This window comes from Alligator mississippiensis, chromosome 2 (assembly GCF_030867095.1).
Source record: "Alligator mississippiensis isolate rAllMis1 chromosome 2, rAllMis1, whole genome shotgun sequence".
In the NCBI taxonomy this organism is placed as follows: domain Eukaryota; kingdom Metazoa; phylum Chordata; order Crocodylia; family Alligatoridae; genus Alligator; species Alligator mississippiensis.
In genome coordinates, this window is record NC_081825.1 from 115756317 (window position 1) to 115782469 (window position 26153).

The following is a 26153-nucleotide window of genomic DNA, read 5'->3' on the forward strand; positions in this document are numbered from 1 at the left end:
CATTAAGAAAATAGTAATACAGAGGCTTGTACCTTGTCAGGTCAGTCAAGAAAATAACTCTCTTATGTTGGCAATATGTCGCACCTCATTCCCAGGCTGTAGACTTCATGGTACAGTGTCACATCACTTCTGGAATCAAGTGGTCATTTGAAAGACTTCCAGATGCATTAATTTGGTAAGTAGTTTTCTTAAGATATTGCAATATGAACCTCCCCCCCACCGGTTTCTCTCTCCTGATTACTGTAGTGATTTACTGTTGCAAAATTGCTCAAGCTGTGTTTATGGCTCTGTAATTCACAGGTACAGTACCTATCAATTTATGTTTGCTCAGTTGCTTACAGTTATGGCTATTTGTGTTATTGCTGCTAACATAGAACCTAGCGTGTGACGTACCACAATGCTACTTTTATAGCGTCTGTTTCTGCCCCCCTTTTTTTACATGCGATACATACATACATACATGCATCCTCTCAGCTTCGAGACTATATTAGGCAAAATAATTTAAGTGTGGTATTTAGACAGCTGATGGGAAGGCACTGAACATACAAGAAATATTCACTCTTCATCTGTAAAATATGAAAGACTCTCTTAAAATATTCCTGCCTAAGTCAAATAAGCTGCATCAGATATTAATGGTATGGATTGTTCTGCTTTTGCGCACATTTTATAGATACTGAATTGTTTAAAATAAATATACTTAAATTGAAAATTTATGATCAAAGCTTGAAGTACTTAGACAGGCACAACTCTGATTTGTACACTGGGAGATCTGTGATCTTGGAGGTTTCAGGATTTGACCCACATGCTTTATCAGATTTTGATCCCTCACTCACTGAAGATATACCCCTGAGGCATCATGGAGGCCTCATTAATGAAAACAAACTCTGGTTCTCCTTTTAAGCAGTAACACAGGGCATGATGCAACTCTCATGGAGGTCAGTTGCCATTGATTGAGTTAAGGGCAGGATCTGACTGATCGTAACATATTTAATGTGAACTAGATACAAAGGCCCACAAGGTATCAAGGTTTGTTTCATCCGATTTGTTTCCTTCAGGAGTTATTTCTTATCAAATAATTGCAATCTGGAATTTTAACTTTGAAATTCATCATGTATATCAATAAGCCCATCTGGTCAGGACTTGACTGTTAATGAGACCTGCTGCCGTTTCTGCCCTGTATAGTGTGTAGGAGTTTCCAGTAGTGTCAATGGGCTTTGACCCAGAGCCTAAAGAGACATGATCCAAAAAGGTTGCTCTAGAGCAGTGGTTATCATCCTTTTTAGACTTGAGACACCCCATGTAAAATGTCAGCTCAGTTTTTGGATTTTTTTTTAACTTCAGAACAATAATAAAGTAGGTTTTCTGTTGCAAAGAACTCAAAACGAGCACAGCTATGAATTTCTATTTGAAATCTCTGGTTTTATCTTGTGAATCATGTTTGCAGCCCTAACTATGCTAACATTATGTGGCATCCAGAGGCTGCCCTTGAAAAGATCTCAAAGCACCCCAAAGTGTTTTGGCACCCTGGCTGAGAATCACTGCTCTGAAGCCTGCACTTTTACCTCCCTTTGAAACCTCTCAGCTAGAGAATGAAAGTCCAGTTCTGCTTATACTTTTCCTAGGTACCTGTATTTTAATGTCTGCCTTTTCTCATTTTGATTTTCATTTGAAATCTAATATTCTATTGGTGTAGTAGATAAGATGGTTTTGAGCTATAGAGTACCATAAAGTGGGTCCTTAGTTTCTTATTAAGATTTTAAGCCTAAACATGTTATGATTCAGTGCACCAACATACCTACATCCCTGTAAATTAATTACTCAACAGTGACCTGATTTTGGAGCAGTAGTAGCGGATGGCTCAATGGAAAAACAAAAAAATCTTCTAATGTTACAATGATGATATATCATTAGCCCTGAAATTGTGATAGGTACCAATTAGCTTGTGTATTGTGACCATGTAATTTACTTAAAAACATCTGTTTCTTAGATTATCTACTTTAGAAACTATGGGCACTTACACACGTGTAGAGAGCAGACTTGGCTGAGCTGGCAATTGCATCAGAGCACACTCAATTGAGCAGACTCAATTAATCAAGTCTGCTGGAGCCCAGAAATTGATGCGCTCTGGCAGCCTTCTGCGTCACGTGTATCAGTGGTGCAACACGTCTCCATGCTGAGAAAATGGCAGTGGTACTCCAAAATAAAATGTGTTTGATGTGCTTTAATTCAAAGCACCCTGCTGCCATTTTCTCAGTGCAGGGACATGCTGTACAGCTGATACATGTGTCATGCAGGGGCTTTTAATTAGCACAGCTCGCTAATTAAAGTGCCCAGCTCTGCGTACCACAGCACATGTAAAAATCCCCATCACCCTGCAAACATCCCAGTTATCAATTACAATAAACATAATAGTTGGACTTGAATGTGCATATTAGTAATGTGTCCTTATCCTTAAATTTGATTTCCAGTCTGAGATCCCTTCCTAAAATTTGTTTGGAACAGCTTTCATCTACGTTGCCTTGTGTTTTTGGAGGGCACTTTTGAGTGCTGCCACTGCTATGTTATCTAATTCAACAATGCAAAATAATGCACTTTTCTGAGTGCTCACTAAAGATTCTTATTTTTTTTTTAATTATTTTGTCCTGGGGGAGATTTCAACAATGTTTATAATCTATCCTGGTTTCTAGTTTGATTTGTATCAAAGATTCTTGCCAGTCTGGTCAGGGCACAGGTAATTTCCCTGTGAAATAGTGGAAGCCTTTGAGTGTTCTCTAATAATTTAGCTCCTATGAACCGGTGACACTATTACAGCCTTTTGTCATTATCCAAAAAATGTCTTAACTTTCTCTGTCTTTCATGTGTGTCAATTTACTTCCACCTCCTCTTTGTTCACACTTCATGACCTTCTCCTAGACCTTGCAAACTTAGTTCTTTCACGCAATTTTATATTGCTTACCTACATCTTTAAATAATATTCTGTTGACACTTTCCAAACCGTTCATCTCCATTGCAACTCTGCTTCCAGAAGACCTTTTTCATCTATCCTCCATTACCTCAAGCATTCCCTTTTCTAGCTGCCTGCATTTAGTGCATGGTATTTCCATCATAACTTTTCCTCAAACTATAGCTGAAACCATGGGTGGCACTTCTTTCCAAAGTGATGCAGGAAATTTGCCTTGTGATCCAGTAGACTAGGTCCTGGAAGTCTTTGGCATGACTTCAGATTAGCAGTGGCCGAAGACAGGGTTGTCTAACTTCAGGAGCATCCAGGGCCTGCTTGCGGCACTGGATATGGGTCCCAGACTGCATACTGTGCTGGCTGCATGGCACAGGAGCCACACACTCTATGAGTTCACAGGACCCCCACTGTGCACAGCCCACCAGCCGTGCAAGCCCCCCGCCCCGGCTCCTACACCACTGCTGCATGAGCAGTGTAAGCCACTCAAACAGCAGGAGCAATGAGAGGAGTGGCAACTGGGAGGGAGCCCACAAACCACATATTAACCCTTCAGAGGTCAGATGTAGCCCATGGGCCACCATTTGGACAACCCTGGTCTAAGAGAATAGCATCTTCCTCAGGAAGATGAAATCATAGAAAAATACATCTGGAAGACATCACAGGAGGTGATCTTGTTGAATGGGAAAATCCTTAATTAAGAAAATCAGGTCTCTAACCCTAGCAAGGACCCTGCTGTGAAAGGGGTGGGGCCTCACCTCTGAGTAAGTAAGCCTGCAGCCTGTCTCTAGTTAGCAAAATATAATTAATTAGCAATCAACTGACAGGCATACAAAGAAAGGGTAACAACAACTGTATTCAGCAACCACAACAATATAAAGAACAATAACGATCCAATATAAACAATAAAGGTGATTCAAAATAACAAGAATGGGCACTAGGGAGCATCAGCAGTTTCTCATATGCAGCCAGCGCTTGCTACAGCAGCACCACTCACACACAAATCCACCCAGCCCTGGCTGCTCCTCCAGCCACCACAGCACCACCATGATATCCGTCCCCTGGATCCACACCCTACATACACAACCTCAAGCACATGGAGAAGAGTTTGCCCTCCCAGACCTTCGCTCACCCCCATGGGGTTGTCACTCATGCTGTGTCCTCGGACTACTGGCCTCCCAGGCCCTCCAGCCTTAGACACACACTTACATACATACAGGGTGAGTCTACACATTCATGAATGCACCCTAGACACTGCACATTTAGTTTAGTATGTCCTTAATGACGTACTAACTGAATGAGCAGTAACTAGACTTACTGTGCAGCAGCACCAGCGCACAGTTATTTTGTGATGCTTACCGCTCATAAGCCTAATAACACTGTGCAGTAGCATATTAGCATGGTTTTTAGCCGCCAAGCTAGTGCGCAGTGTTATTAAGCTAATGCACAGTAAGTGTCTCGTGTAGACATGCCCACAGACTCCCTCTTCAGAGTCACTCTGGATCAAACAGCCAACAATCTTCTGCCACTCTCTCACCAAACATATGAGGTGCAATCATGCACTGGACCACGCTGGCCTTTGGCCTCCCAGGCCCTCCAGCCACAGCATCGCGCTCACCAGCACCCACACGCAAGGAACACATACATTCTGCAGGAGACACAGACCCTCCAGATCTGTTCCCTTTTAATAACCTTCAATTACACCACCTCTGTCAATCCTTGGTGGGACCAATCATCCTCACAGAGGTGCTGTCAGTCATCAGCCATACCAGTCAAACCACTGCTCACCTCAGAAAAGGTAGCTGTCACCTCACTGGCATTTTCAAACCCAAACCGCTACATAACATAGAACAAGTTTGGCATGCTCGGGACTACAGCTGGGTTATTATCTCGTGTTGGCTCAAAGGTTCACAACCTCTGGCACTTTCTGTCTTACAGACCCAATGAGCACGCGCCACGATTAGCGAGGCCAGAGGATGTTCCAGCCTGTGGCTAACAATCTGGTCTGCACCCCCTGCTCTCAAGGCAGGATCCTTCCTGTGTAAACCACCTCAGCCAAGCACGCGTCTAGCAGCACTTTTACACTTCAGTAACTTGAAAGGAATCTTACGAAAAGTGGACACCTGGCCATAATAGTGATGATATGAGTATAAGTGTATAGTATGGCCATGGAGAGAGAAAATCAGGGAGGAAGCCAAAAATTGAGATACAACTCAAGAAAGAGACAAAAAGGGTGGAGGTTCTACAGTCTCCACGTTCCAGTCCTTATCCACCCTTACAGTTAAAAAGTTCTTCCTAATAGCCAAACAGTTTCCATCGTTGCAATTAAGACCATTACTGCTTCTCCAGTTCCCAGTGGACAGAGAAAAGTCTATTAATTCCTTCTATTTAACAACCTTTTTTGGATTTGAATGCAGTTATCAAACCCGACCCCGGCCCCTGCAACATCATCTTCTTCAGACAAAATAATCTTTTCTTCCAGCATTTCCTTTTCTGTCATGTTTTCTAAACTTCTGATCATTTTTTTGCTCTTTGTTGAACTCCTTTCAGTTCATGTGATTTGCATGCAACACTCCTATTGATATTTTCCAGTATACTACTGGCTTTTTTGGAATGGTCAAATGCACAAATATAAACTGAGGAAAAATTAGCCAGGCTGCAGCTCTGCAGAAAAGGATCTGAGGATTATAGTGGATTGCAAGCTGAATATGGGTCAACAGTAAACTATTGTTACAAAAAAAGAGGCAGTAGCATTCTCCACATCATCTGTGGTTAATTTCCCCATTCTATTCTGAAAAAGGACCTATACTTTTTTTGGTCTTCCTCTTACTCCAAACATAAATATAAAATACTTCTGTGTTGCCTTTTTTGTCTCTTTCCAGTTGTATCTCAATTTGTGGCTTGGCCTCCCTGATTTTCTCCCTCCAGGCCCATACTATACACTTATCTTCATGTCATCGGTAATATGGCCAAGTTTCCACTTTTTGTAAGATTCCTTTAAAGTTTCAAGTCATTGATAAGCTTGCTGTTTAGCCAGTTTGGTCTCCCACTACCCTTCTTATCCTTGCTTTACATGGAGATAGCATGCTCTTGTGCTCTAAATTATGTCTCTTTAACCTGCAGCTAACTCTCCTGGACTCCTTTCTCCTTAGGCTTGCCTCCCATGAGCTCCTTTCTGCCAGTTCTGTGAGTTCGTTAAAGTTCCTTTTTCTGAAGTCTGGCATTTTTATTCTGCTGCTTTCCTTCTTCTTTTGCTTAGGATCACAAATTCTGTAGTACAGCTCTGCAGTTCTACAACTTCACTTTCAAGATCCTCACCAACAATGCTCCTACCAACAAGAATATAATCCATGACAATGGCCATACACTTGGGAAATTCTATCATTTGATCCACTGAAACATGTTGGGAGAGTCTTCCTTTTGGGACATTTTCTGACAATATATTCTATTTTGTCACAGTTAAGCAGTACGTTAACATACATGGGGAAACAGAATCGGAGTTTGTACCTTTATCTTTTATATAAGTGAGATGCATTTTGGGTATCATTGTATTCTTTAGCATTGGGAAAGGACTTCTGATTCTGCTCTGGAAACTCAAATATCCTTTACAGGCCATTACTTGTAGGTGTGCAGGCTTGTAGCTGGCTATACTATGCAAAGGTACTGCTTTCTATACAGTGTGCACAAGCTTGGTTTTTCTTGCATAATTCATTTCTTATGCCTTGTGCCTTTAAAAAAAAAATTCATATGGCAGAAATTTTCTACTGTTGTGAATTCTTTTCTAATTCATCGCACACAAGAAATATTTTGTCATATTTGTCAACTTGCAGTGTGTATTGGTACAAAATTGGTTTAACAGTTCATCAGCTACTGTTCCTTATACCACTCTCAATGGCCTGTCAATGCACTTAGCTTCTGTTTTCATTCTTAGGTATTCCCAATGGCACAGGCTTCCTTTTTTTATGCAGCTCCATGTTTCTTTCATTTCCTTGAAAAAGCTCAATTTTTTCAACTCTTTCAGCCTAAAATTCTCTTGAACTTTTAGCATAGCCTACTGGTTCTCAACCTCTGGCCTGTGAGCCAGATCCAGCTCACAAGGCCATGTCATCTGGCCCATGGGGTTCCTTATGGGCCAGAAATTGGCAGTGGGAAATAATGATAATATTAATTGCCACTCCCCTGTTGCCAACTTTCCAGACCTGCGGTGTGCTGTGTGGACCAAATGACATGGCCTTGAGATTGTGCCGGCATGTGGGGTCATTCTGGAGCCAGATTCAGCAGGCAGGATTGCATGGGTGTGTGGTGTCACTCTACAGCTGGATCCAGTACACAGGATTGGGTGGACACATGGTTGGATCATACCCATGGACCAATTTCATGCACTGACTCTGTACTGGATCCAATCTGCAGACTAACCCAACACCACTTATCCAGTCTGCAGAGCTTGAAGGTTGAGTACCACTGGTATAGCCACTACTGCCAAGTGAATTGTGATAACAATCTAATATGGCTAGGCAACAAGTGCTAGGGAGGCTATTCTTGTGCTGTTCAGAACTCTGTAAGTATGTTCAGAGAATAATTGAAGCTTTCTTCAAGGTGAGCCATTGCTGCTTCAGAAACATTCAATAAGAAGGGCCTGATTTTAAGAGGAACTGAGCACCCAGCTCTTCATTTAAGGTGAATTTCATTCAGAGATGCTCATACTTTAGAAAACAAGATCTTAAACAGTTACTCTTTCATCCAGAGTCAGTAAGTGACTCATAACTTTTTCCTGGGGCAAATTGAAAAGAAATAATGATCATGTTTAGATGGTTAAAAAAAAAATTCCTAACAGAGGAACCAAAAGTTGTGTTTTCAGAATGCTTTCTGTCTTTCACACCAGTTGCTGTTGTCACCAGTTAATTAGCAGCACAAGACTTGTTGCCTCATTATGAGACTCTAAATAATGAGGAGTGTGCACACCACAGACCTGTCCAACTGCAAAGCAGCCAGGGACTGCACGCAACCAGTCGTGGGCCCCCAGGTCAGACAGCTTGGGGGCTGCAGACTGTGCAGGCTCCCAGAGCTCAGTATGATTCCCCTCCACCCCCAAAGTATGTTTTGTTCTGCTGTTGCTCCCAGACTAGCAAATCCCCTCCTTCCCATCCCTGCCAGCACTGTTGTACAAGCTACCCAAGCCTCCTCCAGCTGGGCAGTCAGCTTACTAGGCTACCTCCAGCCATGCCGCCCTGCCCTGAAGACTCCAGCCACTGCCACAGAAGCAGGAGCACTGGGAGGAGTGGCAGCAAGGCAGGAGCCTGTGGGCCACACTTTAACCCCTCATGGGTTGGATGTGGCCAGCAGGTCGCCAGTTGAACAATCCTGATGTATATGAGAACTCACAGTATACAGAAAATATACTTGAGATTCATACTCAGCATGTACTAGAAGATAATATACTGCTGCTTTTTTTTCTGGCAGCTACAATTGGAAAAAGAAGTAGAAATAAAACTAAGGCTTGATAAGACTGCTAGACAAACATATCAATGTTTAGGCCTATCAACCTTAATAGTTATTCTCTAATATGGAATTAAAAAGATCTTATGATGATGGAGAGCATGTTAATGTATTTTAAGATAAAAGCACATAAATAAAAGAGGCATTGAATTTAAGATGACCCTCCAGTTAGATTCTATACAAGGAAAATTATAAATTTGTTATAATTTTTTATGCATAGAACCTAATTAGCAGAGAGTCATTCTTCTCCCCACCCCTCAACCACTGCAGTAAGGAAAATGGCAGGTGGGCAGGTCATGGGGAGGCAGGCGATATGCCAGGTCCCTCACTGCTCCATGTCTCTTCAAGTGGATTCCTGCTGCCTCTTCTGATGGCAGGTACTGCATTTTTACTTGATACTCAATTCTAAGATGAAGCTTTGTTTTCCCCATGTTGAATGGGGGAAAAACTTGTCTTAGAATTGACTAAATTCAGTAGAAACTGAGTATAGTCATATACAAGCTAAGGAAGAGCTTTCTGGTTAAGTTCTCATCTTCTTTTTAAAGACAACTATAAAACTGACTTTTTAAAATAAATAGGCAAGCCAGGAAATTAGTACAAACACTGAATTCATTCAGGCAGCAAAATCTATGCATGTAGCCTGGTGTAAAGAAGTCCAACAGTTTTATATGTCAGCAAACATCAAACAATATAGATTGCATTCAGCTCTACTCTCCCTCTTCATTAGTTTTACATGTTAAAGCATTTACTGAAAGAAAAACAAACCACACATAATAAGAAATGAAAATACAAAACAAAATGCCTTATCCAGCATCTAAAACTCCCATAGACCTCAGTGGTCTTTGGATTAGGCTCTTAATCACCAAACTGTATGCATATTCTATTTATTTTCTACTCCTACAGATGCTTTTTTTAGTCCATGTTATGCTTCTGTAAATATATGAAAACAACTATAAGGAAAGGTACAGTACCATTCTCATAAATACTACAGATACACAGATAATCTCAGTATAATCCTGAAATTGTATTCAAAACTTCAGGAATTTGCTGGCTTTAACACTTCCAAGTAAACCAGGTTGCAAGCATTATTCTGAATATGGTCAAGAACATCACAAGATCTCAATCCATCACCCATTGAAGGCAGTGGAAGTTTTCCTCTCAACTTCAGTGGAAACAGGATTATTTCCTTAGTGTCTTATTTTTTGTCAGAGGGTTATTGTTTTAACAAAGAGCACCATTTCAAGATGTGACTAGCATACTGGTGTGGTGTTACTGAAAGTAAAGAGCACCAAACCACATCAAACAGGTAAGCAATAGTTCAACACTTAATACTTCCAAAGCCAAAATGCAAAATAAAATATTTAAGAGGATTAAGGCCAAAGAGACAGAATTAAGAAAACATGGTTTAATAGCAAAGGGCATAAAATCTTCCCACATGAGGACACAGCAAACTGTTACTGGGCACTTTAATAGGAGTGCAACCAGAGGAGTTCTGGTCTTACATACCTAGCTTCAGCCAAAAGGGTCAGAATTAGAACAGGTAAGTATCCAGTAAACGCTTATTGGCCATAGGGGGCAACCTGACAGCAAAAAATACTCATTTCTCTGCTGTCAAAATGTATCCTGGCATGTACATTTTCATGATTCCAAGAAAATTAGTGACAAACACATATTTACTTTAGGATTTGAACCATAGAAGTGATCTTCTCAAGCCTTTTCTGCAAACATCTGAGCTCTATCAGTTGACATTACTTCACCTGTAATATTGCTCACTGAGTCCAATATATCATCATCCTTTGGTCCAAGTTTCATAAAAAGGGATTAAGCCCTCTTAAGGGGTGAAACTTTGTCCTTGCTCTACATCCAGAAATCCAAGGGCATACATAAGGCATTTACTGAATCACCTTTCCAACGTAAGTAAATCACAGTTGGGAATTTGTTTTGTCTGTGACATGGACATCAGTCTTACCTTCTCTACAGTAGCTGTTACTGCTGTAAAGACAGTAACGGAACCTAAGGTCTTAGTTATTGACATGCTATTCTTGAGAACAACAAAAGAGATTGTATTCATTAGTCCAGACTTGTCATTCTTGCTAAAAGCAGTCTCAGGTTTCCATGTATTTTTTCAAATCAAATTAGAAACGCTGGGCCTGAGACCTCATTGATCTGACAGTGACAGATTACACCACCTGATGAATGGTAGGCATTCCTAAAGTTGCAAGACACATTATTAAGGTCAGTAAACAGTTTCATATGTGCCAGCCAGGTTAGATGAATTCCTAATACCCAGTCTTCGCAAGTGAACTGACAATAAAAATATACACAAAGCAATCTATTTAAATTACCACAGAGCTTTCCCACTTCCTTTGATAAATCAGTCCACACCCAGGGAGTGGCTGCTTCTTGAACAGAAATGGGAAAGGTTTGTTCCTTGGTTGTTTTTGAAGTGACATGCTATTATTCAGTCATGGTGGATTTCCTCTGGCTAGTTTTTATCAGCTATAATTAAAACAGCCATCTCTTTTCACCCAGCTCTCAGCACATGCTTATACAGCTAATATTACAGTACTTAACCTCACTATGAGAGTTTCTGCAGCTCTAGTCATTTGTTACCTAACTGTGCTAGTGAGTAAAGCAATCCAAAATGAAAGGCAGGCATATTTACTTTAAGTGCCCTGATTGCTAGTTGCAAGCATAGGGATGTATACAACCCTATCCATTCACTGAATCAGTCCATTATTCAGGTTTACTGTAATGCATTCTTTTTCTATTCCACCACATATTAAAAAATGCAGCCAAAGCAGCTGATGAAATTTTGGGATAGGATGCCAGGGCTTAGGAAATAAGGTCTGGCAATTTTAAAACTGCCAAAGAAACGGTCAGTGATAAAAGATTGCTCCTGGGAAAGGAAACAGGAACTCCCCCACAGTGCATAATCTCACATAGTGTTCTCTGTCATAGAAATGGGATTTTGTGTTAAAACGGCTCAGATATACAGCTTTCCTTTCTCTTAAGGAAAACCTCTGGAAGCTAGATGTTTCTTAGTTATTTGCCTTCACTTTTGAACCTGCTACTTGGTGACCACTTCTTGGGCAAAAAAGCACTGAATCAGAGAACAGGTCACAGAATAAGAGGCAATCAAGTAATTATTCTGTTACTAGGCCAATCAATTTATTTCATATGGCTTTCCTTTAATTTGTCCTTCTACTTGTACTCCCTAGCTCTTTTTCAATTTGTAATATTTAACACCATAAAATCCTTTTTTAATTTCAAAGACCTTTAAAATAATGCAATCCTTACATTTCCTCTTCACATAAGATTTTTTTTTCAAATAGAAAACTGAGACACATTTCAGGGACACTCTAGATTAAATAGAATAAATCTTAAGAACTCTTAACAATGACACTGACAATTGCTTAGACTATTAAAGCTGCAAACCTTCTAAAATGTTATTCACTCAACTATTGATGTGTTTTGTTCAATGTTGGCATTTCACACATCTTGGACAACAGAATGGGTCCATGTCTACTCTGGGAGCACTGTCCTTGCATAGGAGCATTATTGAAGCAAAGCATTCTTAATGCAGGTGCAGCTACATTGCAAAAGCTGTTTCTTACCAATATATTGATACCTCTCATAAACTAATCTGTGAATGTTACAAAACTGTGTAAATCTGACCTGACACACATCTTACAGATCTGAAACCTTTGAAGATAACTGAATTGTTAGTGAGTTGAAAATACCAAATATAAATAGCAAATCTGAAAACAAAATTCAGTATCTGTATCTAATGGGAGAGCTGGGGCTGACCATCCAAAGATAAGATGAAGTGAAGCAAGGAGCAACAGCTTGAAGTAAAAAGAAATATCGTTCTGTATTTTCTCCTTTGCATTTTTATTCAAGGTGAGCCTGGGCAAGGGGCATATCCGGGGGGACATGCAGTGATGCAGTTGCACCCCTGTTTGATTTCTGGTCCACCCAAAGTTTAAAACCAGCTGCCTGGCAGTGGCAGCGGCATTTCTATTCAGGCAGCAGTGAGGGGAGTCAATTAGCTTCATGGCTCACTATAATCTGCCCGATTCTTTCTAAGGTCTTCATTCCACAGTGACCCTCTCAATGAGGGTTGAGAATGATCCTCTCTCCTTTTTAGTGGTCTTGATGTTCAGCTAATCAGACTAGTCTTTCTTCTGAATTTCTACTGTCTGTTAGCTGCTCCTGGTAATGTAGCTCCTATTTCGTGGCCTTGAAGACTGTCTTTTGGCTCTAGCTGAAACCATTTAAGTCAGGTGTGGAAATAACGTTCAGTAAAGCACTGTATGCTCTGGCAAGATGCTCAAGAGGGCCAGATTTTGTTTTGCTTTATTAATCTGAAAAAGACATATCCATTTAATTCTAATGACTGCAGAAGTAATGAAACAACATATTTTGATTATTTTTGCCTAGTTTGCTTTATTTGTATACATAATATATTATATAGCAAATGAATGCATGTTCTAGTACATTTATATTTGTTTTTGCTCCAATCATAAAACAAGTGATATAGTCCTAGGCCACTAGCTTATTACTAAAGCATCTAGTTTCTTTTTAACTTGATAAAATATGTGTTGTGTTATATGTAATGATGTACCACACTATCTGCACCCCCCTTTTCAAAATTCTAGATCCACCTATGGCCTGGACCAAAGGCATAACTCTTGAATGCTGCTGCACTTGGGAAAAGATTGACTTAAGATCTATACTTCACTGTGCCAGATTGCTTCATATTTTGATTTCTCAGAGGTGTGCTGGGTTGCTGTGTCTTGCAATCTCTTCTGCCTCCCAGAGAAACTGATTTTATCTTCTGAAAGGGAAAGTTAAGATTACGTAGTGACTGAGAATTTCCCATGTGCTTACCCACTGCCCCAGCCCCTGCAGCAAGGAGCTGTGCTGTTTGCAGCTGCATTTCTTCACAGAGTTTCAAGAATGAGCTTTGAACAGCAGCTGAAGAAATCCCCAGCTACCTGTCCCTTTGATCTCAGATAAAGGTCAGCTTGCCTACCTAAAAGTGTAGAAACTGGAAACTCCAACTCACATCATCCTTTACTTTCTCTCACTTACACTAAAATGACTTTAAGGCGATGTCTTCCCAGTGTTTGTATTATGATTTTTTTTATGCCATCTCTGCACAATAGCGTTATTTGATCTTGTCCACTACCAGCATTAGCCACACCAGGCAATACAGCATTACATTGACTATGAAAATGTCTGGGTTGCTTTGCCTTTGCTGTTGGTGTATGTGTAAATAATATTATAACAATACGTACATAGTGGGTCTCTGTGTTAGCTTAGAAAATTCATGACACCAGTCTCAAACCAGCATGTAACATGTAGTTTCTACCCCTTCACCTGTCACCAAAACCTCTCAAGGGCCCTGATATTGCAAACATGCTCACATAGGGAAATATTTCCACACAAGGTGGGAATAGTTCTAACATCCATTCACTGAATAGGTGAGAAAACAGGCATATTGGGGTCTTAAATTTGAACAGTAATGATATTATGCTTGAAAAAATGTTTTTAAGACTATGCTTTAAAGTGCTGTGTAGGTTAAGGAAATATTTACTGTTGTGTGGACCTGTTAATAACTTTGTTGTAATGGTTCTCCCACCTTCTCTTTCTCTGATGATTTTCTTCAGTTTAGTGTTGGCTAAAGATATCTATCACTGGGGAAAAGGAGTCACCAAAGAAAATATAAGATATTACATGCGTAAACTCTTTCTTACCTGTTATGCCTAAAGTTGTATCAGGCAATGAGATGTTTTTCAGTGTGTTCATAAACTAAGCCACATCAAGCCACTTAGTACCCGAGTGGAACAAATGTCCAGTGTGTTATGTAGCAAATGTTGGTGATTCAGTAGTTGATACTCTTCCCATTGAGTCATTTCTGAACCATCCCTTGGCATAAGACTATGAAGCACTGCACAGTGGGAAGCGCCATCTCTCCCACGTGATATAAAACTGAAATCCTGCTCACTGAATAAGGGCAAGATCATGCTTGTGATGGTGCATTATATCCCTTGGCCCATACCACAAGTCACAGTGCAGGATGTGCACTCTTCTATAATCTGCTGGCTAGCATTTCTACGTCAGCACGAAGGGAGAAATAATCTGTGCCTCATTACTTGGGGCCACTGCAGATAATTTCACATCTACCATCCCCAAACTAAAGCAGGAACCAGGAACTGAACTATGACTATCAGGGACAATTCAGTGTTCATCTTTTCCTAGTGCAGCACATTTCTCAGTTGATCCAAAAGTCTAGTCTGCTGTGGTGAAGCATAACAACACCTTTTCTGAGCTGCCAGTCTATTTGCTACCATTTAGTTTTAATATTTATGGTTTTCGAGAACATTCAAACAGTTTGAACCAGCTGTAATGAATGCAGTGGTATCTGCCTGAATTTGCAGACAGCCTGATACAATAGTTATGAGTTTTGAACTGCTTCTTTGACCTAGCGGTATGTTAACTCTAACACCAGGTGAAGACAACTTTGTCAACTATTTCACTGTTCAATATAGGAATAATATTTTATTAATAAAATTACTATCCTTGGTATCAATTTCTAATCATAAGTACGTGCTATGGAACAGTAAGATCCTACTTCTGCAGAAGTCAATGACAAACCCAGGTCCTGAATGCAAAGTATTCTTAGGTTGTTTAAATTGTGTTTTATCTCACTTTTTCAGCTTATAGCAAATCTGAAGTCATTTCAGTAAGTGATCACATTTCTTAGTTTCCTCTAGTTTATGTCAATTTAGACATAGCCCAGAAACTGAAACAAATGAAGAATACCAATAATTTTTGTAGGACTTATGAAAACCCAATATTTTGTGCTCCCTCTGCTGGTTCAACAGCAATAGCAAACTTACTCTCTGAGCAGTAGTTCATGAAAGCTAAGAATGATGTTGGTGCAGAGAGAGGCATTTTTTTAAATTTTTGTTTCAAATCACACTTGTCAAATGGAAAGCAAAACAGGGCAAAGACCCTTCAATTTTTTTAAAGTCCTACTATGTGTATTACTGGCTTAGTAATACACATAACCTTCTAACTGTGTGCCTTTAAATAATCCATATATTTTAGACAATTAGTTAATTTGGACTATTTTATAAAACATAAACATGTGGTATTGTTTGTATTTCTCACAATCCTGATCAATATCTAATGCCCTTAATTCTTATTTTCTTCATTGTAAGTTGTAGATGATCAACATGTTTTGGGATCTGGCTTTAAGATAGATAAAATCAGACTTGCAAAATATTAATAATTAAGAATTGCCAACAATTTGCTGGGTACCGTGCCAACATTAAAGAAGACGCAATCTCTGCTTCAAAGAACTCGCATTCAGATTCTGCAACCACTTAAGCATGTCATTAATTTCATTCATCTGAATAGTCCAGCTGGCTAAGCGCCTGATCCTGAAAACTGTCCTGTGTGAGTCCAACCATTTCCCCTATGCTAAGGTTATGGATTTCAACTGGAGTTTTGTATGGGCCCTGAGGCCTACCCAGGTGGAACATCCTTGAGTGCCTAAAAAGATAAAACTGGCATAAAAGAAAGGTAAGGTGAAGGGTTAAAACATACAAGTAAAGTAATTAGCATAGTCATTGACTACATCATGGCGATGGAATGTTTGATAACTTAAGAAGATTTCATAGTTTGTTATGTTATATAGTCTATCTATTATAGCTGCATCTTGTCATTGTCAGACACCCAGTTTCTTGTTCCTGTCATGGTAAGAGTGGAACTTCAAGTCCAGTTTGAGTGAAGGGAGGCTATTAACTGCAGACTGACTTAGATTTTCCATGCTGATGTGGAAGGCAGGGCAGGGTAGTACCTTACTAAGTAACTCATTCTAGGTTGAAGAGGAGAGGTAATGATGAGATGAGAGAAGTTGACAGGTTTGCAGGCAATAATTTTTCCAGGGAACATTTTTTTGGGGGCAGAGGGAAAGGAATGATGACAGATGATCAGGTTTTTTGCCAAAACAGGTATACGTCTGACATGGCTGTGGCCTCAATTCTGCAGCCACATTTACCTTTAAAGATAAGTCATCCTAATAATGGCTAGGGACAGAAATGACATGAAGCCGGTACAAATGATGGGAAACTAGTTCAAATCTAAAACACAACCAAAGTTCAGTGCACATAAACTGCTTTCAAAATGGCTGAAACCACTTTAAGATAAATCTGCATCGATGCAGTGTCAGATTTAACTGATTTAGGTTAAATTGCTTTATTGAACTTCTGTCCCAGATCCACTCCAGATTCAAGTTAGCTCACAGTCCCCCAGCATCCCAGGATACTTTGTACTTCCCTGTGCAACCCCTCCCCCCCTCTCAGGGCAGGCAGGCTAGCCTTGGCCCAACCTGTCTGCTCCAGCCAAGCAGGGAGGCACGTTCTAGCATCCCGCCAGCTTTGGTGTGGGCCATTGCAGGTGTGTGGCTGTATTTCTGGAAACAGAAGCGAGTGTCTGTTCACCTGCATATAGGTTCAATCTACACAGCTTACTCTGGGGTAATTGTAGAGGTCACATGATGTACAGCCTTATCCTGGTACAAGTCACTCCTTTCCAGGGTAAAGGGGCTTCTCTGAAAGTGAGGAGTAACTATACAGGTAGCCCTCACACTTACAACACAACTGGTTCCTGAAAACCGCGTCTTTATTCGAAACGTCGCCACTCAGAACTGATTTTCCCATAGGAACGATGTTATAAATGGGGGCTTGGTTCCTGAACCAAGGCCTGATACCCTATTTTCACCAAAAATAACCAAGAATTTTGTACTCAATCAATTATAGATGAGTAGTATAGCTACGTTAATGTATTTATGCTGTAAACAGAAATCATATTGATTTGGAACAACTTCTTTGAGGTGACTTTACTGGATGTTTTGAAGGGATCTTGGTTGGACTTTTTGATGGATTCTCAGCTGGAGCCTTCTCAGGAGTCTTGTCTGCAGGTCTTTCTGGAGTCTTGTCTGCTTATTAAAGAAAGTGTCCAAGGAAGTTTGGACAGATGTTCTCCAGGGAGATGGGCGACAGCAAACTTGTTTGCTGGCGTGGGATCAAGCGTCGTAAAGTCAAAGCTGACATCAGAAAGTCGAAACAGGGTGTCAGTTTATAAACACCGTAAGTGTTGTCCGTTGTAACTCAAAACGTCTTAAGTCAAAAACTGCCTGTACAGAGGTGTAAATCAGACTGGTGTGTCTACAGCTCATGAGTTCAGTGGCACCATTGGCAATGCATAGGGGGTGCATGTGCACCCTGAGCATGGTGGTGCACCCCTGCGAAAAGGCACTGCCAGCGGTGCCTGTGGACGATTGCCGCTTGCCACCCTCTTCCCCCACTGCTGACAGCAGCAGTGTCTGGTAGTGGGCAGTCTCGATTGCCACTGGCTGCTGCTGATTGGTTGGTGCTTGCCACCACTCCTGGGCGCCTCCTGCTGTGGCCACCTGTGGGAGCTCCCTGCTTGCTGCTGCCACACTCTCACCACCCACTGCGCCGGCACTGCCTACAGGAGCTTGCCGTGCCTCTCCCCGGGCACATGGCATTCATGAACCGCACCAGGCTGTTGGGGTCAGGCTAGATGATCTGTTCAGGTCCCTCCTGACCTTGGCTACAACCCAGCGCATAGTTTCATAGTAGCTGTGTTGGTCTAAGGACATAGGCAGACCAGGCTCTTTGGGTGAATCTCTTTTTTTAGACGGGCTGGACTAGTTGGAAAAATTCTGCCAAGAAGAATTTTTTCCCAACTCTTTGAGTTGCCCTCACAGAAGAGCTTGGATTGACCCAGGGAACCTTGTGTGCCCGTGGCACCCTTCCCAAGCAGGTGCCGAAGAGGTGGCAGAGCCAGGGCCTAACTTTTCTTGCTCTCGACGTATAAGGGGGTGTCCGCGGGCGTCGCCCCCCCCGCCGCTCGCCGCCCCTGGCCGGGGTTGCAGGCCGTGGCTGGCGGGCCGCGCTGACGTCGGGGAGTCCACGCCGGGATTTGAAGCGCGCTCCCTGAGTGACACATTGACATCAGAGGGGGCGGGCCGCGGAGGCGGGGCGGGGGCTCCGGGCTGAAATGCTGCGGTGCCGAGCCGCAATCACTCGGGAACAGCACGGCTCAAGCGCCCCGCGGCTCCCTCGGCGATAGCAGCCCGACGCCCGCGAGCCGCTGCCCGGCCACGCTGCTTGGCTTGGAATTAGCCGCCGCTCGCCTCCAATGTGCCTTGGGCAGCAGCTTGCCATCTTTGCGTTAGGTAAGCGCGCCGCCGGGCGCCTCGTCCGCGGCTCTCGCAGGCGCCGGAGAGCGAGCGCAGGATCAGGTGCTGCGCGTCGGGGGCTCTTTGCACGGGGCAGCGCGCACGGGGCCCCGGATGGCAGTGCTGCTGCGCGGGACCCGCGGGCGACGGGCCTTTGGCGGGGGGTGTTTTGTAGGGTTTTGTTTTTAAACGTGCTTCTGTTTGCAAACTCCGCGCTGCGTGCGAGCCCGCGGCAGGTTCGCAACAGCGGGGCGCGGGATACCTGCCGCGCTCAGCCCTCGCCCGCCCGCTCCCGGCGGCTGCGGAGCCCTGCGAGAGCCGGGCGCTGCCCCCCTGCCGCCCCGCGCCTGTCAACCGCAGCGCCGGAGCACATGGCCGTGGCCCAGACGGGCTCCGCGCTGCCCCTCGGCGGGAGTCGCCGTGCGCGGGCTGCCTCGGCCCCGGAGGGAGCTGCTCCGCGCCCCGGGCCGGGCTGCAGGTGCCCCGGGGGATGGGGGCGACAGCTGCTCCGCTTTGCCTCCCTTGGCTGCATGAGTTGTGTCCCTGTGTGTGTGGGGAGGGGGAAGGGGGGCATTTGGGCGCCAGTTGCAGCCCACCCCCTCAGAAGAGGGGATGTGGGGCAGGTGGAAGGCTCCCCCCCCCCGGGCCGGAGAGATGAGGAGCGAGATGCCCCCTCTTTTCCTCCCCTGGAAAGCACGCGAGGGGCGGAGGAGTGGGGGGGAAATCCCCGGCGCGCACGGAGGAGCACGCCCAAGCCTTGAGGAGCTGTGCTGGAGGGAGGGGAGGGCCGGGGAGGGAGCTGCTGCTTTAAATGCTGGAAAGTCCGCCCTCCTGAGGTAATAGGAACCTCGCTCGGCCTCTTTCCCCTCCTCCTGCAAAAGGGTGTGTGTGTGTGGGGGGGGGGGGGGGGGGGGAAACAGCCCTTGTTTTCATTCATAACTTTCCCCCCCCCCCCCCCCCCAAGTCTGCATTGGTGGCGGGCTCGGCCCACATGGCAGAGGGTGCAGAACCGCCAGCTGCTGCTCTCTGGGCAGCTCTCTGCTGCCTCCTGCCATCCGGCTTCCTGGGGCATCACCCAAGCCTCGCCACCTCAGAGAGTCTGACAGGGACCTCCACAGGGTGTCTAGTTCGACCCCACAGCCTGAGGCTGGACCAGCCCTCTCCAAACCGGCCCGTACAACCGTCATCTAAACTGGACATAGGACTGCCAAACCCTCCTTTTACTCTGGAGGGGGTTAGCAGGGCATGGAGGGGTAAGGGCGGGGGGAGCTTAGCCATGGGGTGCTGTGGAGCAAACAATAGGGTGGGAATCATAGAGGATGGTCCGGTTGTCCTCTATTGATATGGAACCGGACGCCTTTATGTCCTCTATTTTTCTCTTGAAGAGAGGAGGAAAAAAAAAAGTGCGTCTCAAGCACTGTGTGTTATCTTTGGAAAACATGCCAGGTTAATAATTCTCTTGAAGAGAAAAACAGAGGACATAAAGGCATTGGGTTTCATATCAGTAGAGGACAGAGTAGCAGAAAACCGGAATGTCCTCTATGATGGCCACCCTAGCAAACAGTGACCTGTAATGGGGCATTGGCGGCTGTGCTAAAAGCCACAGCAGTTCCTAGCGTGCACTCACCCTTCAGGTGGCTCGTTTTTGTTTGCTTTATCTTTGGGTGGGGAGAAGAGTAATTTTAGATGGTATTTGCCGGGCAGGGGGGAGGGGGTCCTTCACAAGGGGTATCGCAGCAGGCAGCCCTCCAAGTCGTTTCTCCCTTTCTGTCATTTATGTGAGCAGTTATTAAGACTGCATTTTGCATTATTAACCTGGCATATTTTCCAAAAATAATGCACAGTGCTTGAGACATACTTTTTTTTCTTTTTTTTACAGCATAGTTATATTTTGTTCTCTTCCATAAATCTTTCCATGTTCATTCACACCTAGCGTTTGTGCACTCCTATTCAACCATGTGAAAAGGAGAGGTTGTTATGTGGGGTGAATACAGAGTGACTAAAGTCGGCTTTTTAATCTCCAAACCCTAATTCTGGCACAGGTGATATTGAGTGTAAAAGGGGACCTTTGGCCTCTAGATGGCTTAATGCTTTCTGTGTGCCAGTGCAAATCAGAGATCAGTACCTAGTTGTGTGTGTGTAGGGGGGTGATGTATCTCATAGCTGTCAGTTGAAACAACATTTCTAAGCAGAATTTTAACTACCTTTGCTCTTCTCCTGGGTGTCTCCATACCCTCCATCCTTATTCTTTCTTGAACTGGAGCAGCTTGCAGCAAATATGCTTTGGATATGCAAGACAAATTTACTTTCTTTACGTTTATTGGATAAGCTGGTTTGGAGCGTGTTCCAGTCTGGCACTTGTCTGAAAAAATGAGAAACACAAGAGTATGCAGTTTTTGCTGGGGAGGAGGGTAGAGAGTCAATCTTCTCTAGCTGTTGGTACAGGAAAGTAAATGTTTGTTTTCCCAGGACACTTATGTAATTACTAAATGTTGTATAAATAATCTGCCCCCCAACACATTTCATACAGGTACAGAATTAACACTCTGCAGAGTTTTCCAAATCAACATTATAATCCTCCTGTCAATAGCTTGGGACAAGAAGATACAAATTAATGTAATGTGTTAGGAACTTTTCAATAATTTTTTTTTTCCCTAGAGTATTTTGTAAGAACAGATTTTTTTTCTAGTCATTTGTTTCCAGAGAAGACGCATGAGAATTCATAAATGTCAGAAACTTGTGCTCTTGGTTTATTTTACTTTCCTTTTCTACCTACACATCCTATCCTGTGGTATCAGACCACTTAAAAGATCTGTTGTATAAGATGCTGTTATTTATATCTGATGCCTTATTTTAATAAAAACTTACATTCTAAAGCAGTGATTTTTTTCTATTAGAAAACGGGCTTCAGAATTAGACATTTTTTCATAGTACTCATTTTGGGGGCTTTTGAATGTGTGTGTTTCATTTTAAAGATAGATTACAAGCTTAAAACAAGGATAGGGAGTGGAATGCAAATCTAACTTAATCTTTTGAGACAGCAAGCCGAGCCTGATAGAAAAGAAGGAAAAGCTTGCACAGATTTTGCTATACAGAATATAAATCTGATACTGCTCGTTCATGTATCTAACTTGGTTTGTAGTGCTCGGTGTCGCTGTTCCTGATTAGACGTTATATTCAGTAACAAGTGAGAAGTATTTATTTCCCATAGTTTGCCAAATAAGCATACAGGTTAATACTTCCTTTTATTTGTTTTTAATGGAAAAAATCTCTCATTTTAAGTGGTTTGGGGGTCTCCTCTTACATTCTTCCTCTATGAGGCCATACCTAGTCTCTTCCCCCACAACTGGACTTTGGCCAGGCCCTCAGTCAGCATCACTGTAATCCCCCCTGCTGAAAGAGATCATTACCAGGTGGTTAGGGCAATTTGTGGCTTGCCATGACATTTTTACTTTGAAAAAACTTCCTGTGATTTATTCCATTTTCACCTCTGATCTCTTTTCCTTCTCCCCACCCCTTATCTCCCCCCACCCCCAATTTAGGATTTCAGATGCATGCCACGTTTCCATTGAATGCCAGAAGTGGAGATCTCTACAGATGGAGCCCCAAAGTCAACATGGCAGTGGCGGTTCATTAGTTGTGATTCAGCAGCCTTCCCTGGACAGCAGGCAAAGGCTGGACTATGAAAGAGAAACTCAGCCAACAGCTATCTTGTCACTGGATCAGATCAAAGTTATTAGGGGCAGCAATGAATACACTGAAGGTCCATCTGTGGTGAAGAAGTCTGGTCCACGGACAGCACCAAGACAAGAAAAGCATGAAAGGACTCATGAAATCGTACCAATTAATGTGAATAATAATTACGAACCCAGGCCCAGCCATGTAGGACATGTGGCACATCCCCATAATGTCAGGGCCCCTGTGCTGAGCAGATCAACTAGCACTGGGAGTGCAGCTAGTTCTGGAAGCAACAGTAGCGCTTCTTCAGAGCAGGGACTGTTGGGAAGATCACCCCCATCCAGGCCGGGTTCAGGCCACAGATCTGAAAGGACCATCCGGACACAGCCCAAGCAGTCATCTTTGATTGTAGATGATCTGAAGGGTCCCTTGAAAGAGGACTTGACACAACACAAGTTTATCTGCGAACAGTGTGGGAAGTGCAAATGTGGTGAATGCACAGCCCCGAGGGCCTTACCATCTTGCTTGGCCTGCAACAGGCAGTGCTTGTGCTCTGCTGAGAGCATGGTGGAGTACAGCACCTGCATGTGCCTGATCAAAGGGATTTTCTACCACTGTTCCAATGATGATGAAGGGGACTCATACGCGGATAATCCCTGCTCTTGTTCCCAGTCACATTGCTGTTCCAGGTACCTGTGCATGGGAGCAATGTCCTTGTTTTTGCCTTGCTTGCTGTGCTACCCTCCTGCAAAGGGATGCCTAAAACTGTGCCGAGGGTGTTATGACCGGATCAATCGTCCAGGTTGCCGATGTAAGAACTCCAACACTGTCTATTGTAAACTGGAGAGCTGCCCCTCTCGGGGTCAGGGCAAGCCTTCATGATTTTTGGAGGGAGATTTGATTTTACTTCCTCAGACTTTTGCTTTCAGGTTGTGGCTGATTTTGCTCTTTGTTAATCCTTTAACTTTCCTTCCTTTACCCACTTTACATACGAGTCCTTTTCTTTGCACCCTCCATATCCCTTCTTTGACTCAGACAAGTGTGGTATATTTTACTTAGTCATTGTCAATCTTTGGTAAGCATGGACTATATATTTACACCTAAGTCCTCAGCTTAGCAGGACCTTTTGGGCTTGTTAGTATAATCCTCTCATTAAAGAGACAAGGAGGGCTAATGGGCTTTTTTTGCAGCCTCTTGCTCTACAGAAAACTTCCCAAAGATGTCCTTTTTGTTCTCCTCAACTGTGGTTGTTTTGTTTTTGTTTATTTTTTGCTTCGGAGGAATAAGTCCAACATTATTCCATGACTGAGCTGGGTTATGAAACAGTTTAAAAAATAGTCCTGAAGGGGTTGGAACCTTAGAAAATATAGGGCTGGATTTTTTTTTTTTATTTATTTATTTTTTTTTAACCATTGGTCAAATAAGCTGCTCTTCCCTCTATTCCTGACCCTTCTTGGAGTTGTCTCAATCCAGAGACTTGCCTGGCTTGTGCTCCCCCCCCCCCTCCCCCCCCAATGTTGCTTCAGTTGTTTTGCTTCACTGTGTAGATCTTCACATTGGAGACATGGCTGCAACTTTTCACTTTTTTCTCTTGCTTTCAAATCTGTGAAGGACACCAGCCACTCCAGCCCTTCTCTCATGTTTGTGCAGTCCATCAAGATCGCGTTGATACTGAAGTTGGAGGAGTTTTGTGTATCCAAGCAGTCTTCAGGTGTCATTGAATTAAGTTGCCTAAATGTTCTTGGATCTTTACAATTTCTGTTACTTCCTTGGTTTAGTGAATTTAGCTCTGATCTGTGCTTCATAACTTTACTCTGTTCTGTGTTTTATTGCCTTAGCCACAAATTGTGGTCCCTTTTTGTATATTTTATGTATAAAACACAAAGTTGAATCCTGACTATTTTTAAGACAAAAGTCTGTTAAAACTTTTTTTATTGTAAAGAATATTTATTATGTGAATCTCTATTATTTTATGATATTTATTGCAAAAGACTTTGAAAATGTACTCATGTCTGAATATAACAAAATATCAATACTTAACGAAAATAAGGATGACACGAAGAAAGTACATATGTTAACTATAATTCAGAAAATATATTAATTAATGAAAGTGTCTCTTGAGTTCTTCATTTTGATATACATGTAGGTTGTATTATGAGTTCCATATCCATATTACTACATGCTTTGTTATTTTTATTTTCATTATGCCCTGTGAGGTGGTTGAATTGCTTCGTATCAGTGCTGTGCAACCACTAGCATGTGCTCTACTTCTTATTTACCTAATATTGAGGTTGAAAACTATTTATCAAATGAGTTTTGCTTTGAGATATTTAATAAAATTGAATGTATGCATTTTGCTTGATAATACCAACAGGGTTTAGGCCCAATTTATTAACAACATATTTCAAAAACCTGTTGTGGAAAAAAATAAGAGTTGGGGTTTTTTTCCCCCTACACAATACCAAATGAACCTTTCCCTTCTTTTTTTAAAAGAGAATTTGTTGGTTTCTTATAGTGTACAGCAACAGAGATAATGAATGTTAAGCTCAAATCTAAATAAAAAGCAAGAGGCAAAAGTATAACGACAACTTTCTCAAGTTGTTGATGACCAGTTGCTTGGGAAGTCCTTTTTTTTTTCTTTAGGAATATTGATTTCCCAGCCTCAGCTGAACTAATCTGTTCCTTCTCGTTTAAACTCTCCTGAAAGTGATCTGTGTAACAGCAGTTTGTTGAATATGTTCACATTTAAATGATTGCAAATATACTTAGTGCATTAGGGTGAATGGGAGAGTCTCCAGCTTCCACTAGTTTGGTCCCAAGCTGTCTAACATTAGAATCTTCTAAATAACAATGTATTGACTTCATATTTTTAAGTTGTGATCTTAATAAGGAGGTCTAGAGAAAACACATGAAAAATGAAATGGTAAATTACAATTCTGAAGAATTCACCAACAATGGTAAATAGGTTCTCAAATGTTGTCACTTTGCATGGCTTCATAATTCATTCAATATCTTAATATATAGAATATTTGACTAGGCTGGGATCTTATCGTTAAGTGCATCAGAACTAGTGTAGTATGTGGTGATGGTGGTATTTGGCCCCATATTATAAAAAAAGTTTGTGTGAAAAAGGTATAACATCTTTAAAATGTTGATGTTACATCTGTTGAAAAATGGGTAAAGCTTTTATGACAAAAAGCCATACTGTGGAACTGTAACTTGCAGCTGTATACAGGAATATAATACTTTCTGTAATTTAAAACTGGTATTCCACTCCTGAGTGCACCAACATAATCTCAGCATTGTAGTTGGAAGTGACAAAAGTTTACAGGCTAAAATGTCTTAACAGAGGCTTGTCTGGTAACAATGTATAAATATTTTGCTTCCCAAGAATTATTTTTCTTTCCTCACATGTAATGGAGCAAAACTTGAGCGGAGAACTTTTTTAAGGAAGAACTTGATTTTTATTACTTCCTTTTCATTGGTATTTTGGCCTAGCGGCAAGACCAGGGAAACCTCTCAAGACAGTGAAATCCTTGTCAAACTGTTACCATTGGTCAGACACAACCACTTACCCGCTTATGTGCCAACAATCAAAACCAAAAGACTGAGCCAGCTTTATTCACATAACTGGGTGACAGTGTGTGTTTGTGTGCATGTACACACATGCACCAGCTTTGTTCCCTTGTTTTACATTGAGTTATGCTTACTCTTAAGAGATTTTACTTGTTTCATTAATCT

General features: G+C 42.4%; 1 protein-coding gene across 2 annotated transcripts; it reads left to right on the forward strand.

Annotated features, from left to right (window-relative positions):
• SPRY1 (sprouty RTK signaling antagonist 1) lies at positions 1 to 24522 on the forward strand. 2 transcript variants are annotated; one of them, XM_019494672.2, is made up of 2 exons: positions 1 to 175; positions 22277 to 24522. In XM_019494672.2, exons 1-2 carry the CDS (start codon positions 108 to 110, stop codon positions 23292 to 23294), a joined length of 1086 nt encoding a protein of 361 aa, XP_019350217.1. In that variant the 5' UTR covers positions 1 to 107; the 3' UTR covers positions 23295 to 24522. The 2 variants fall into 2 exon arrangements, with proteins under 2 accessions (XP_019350217.1, XP_006263497.1); XM_006263435.4 differs by lacking the exon at positions 1 to 175 and adding an exon at positions 18550 to 18731.
• Positions 24523 to 26153: the final 1631 nt, after the last annotated feature.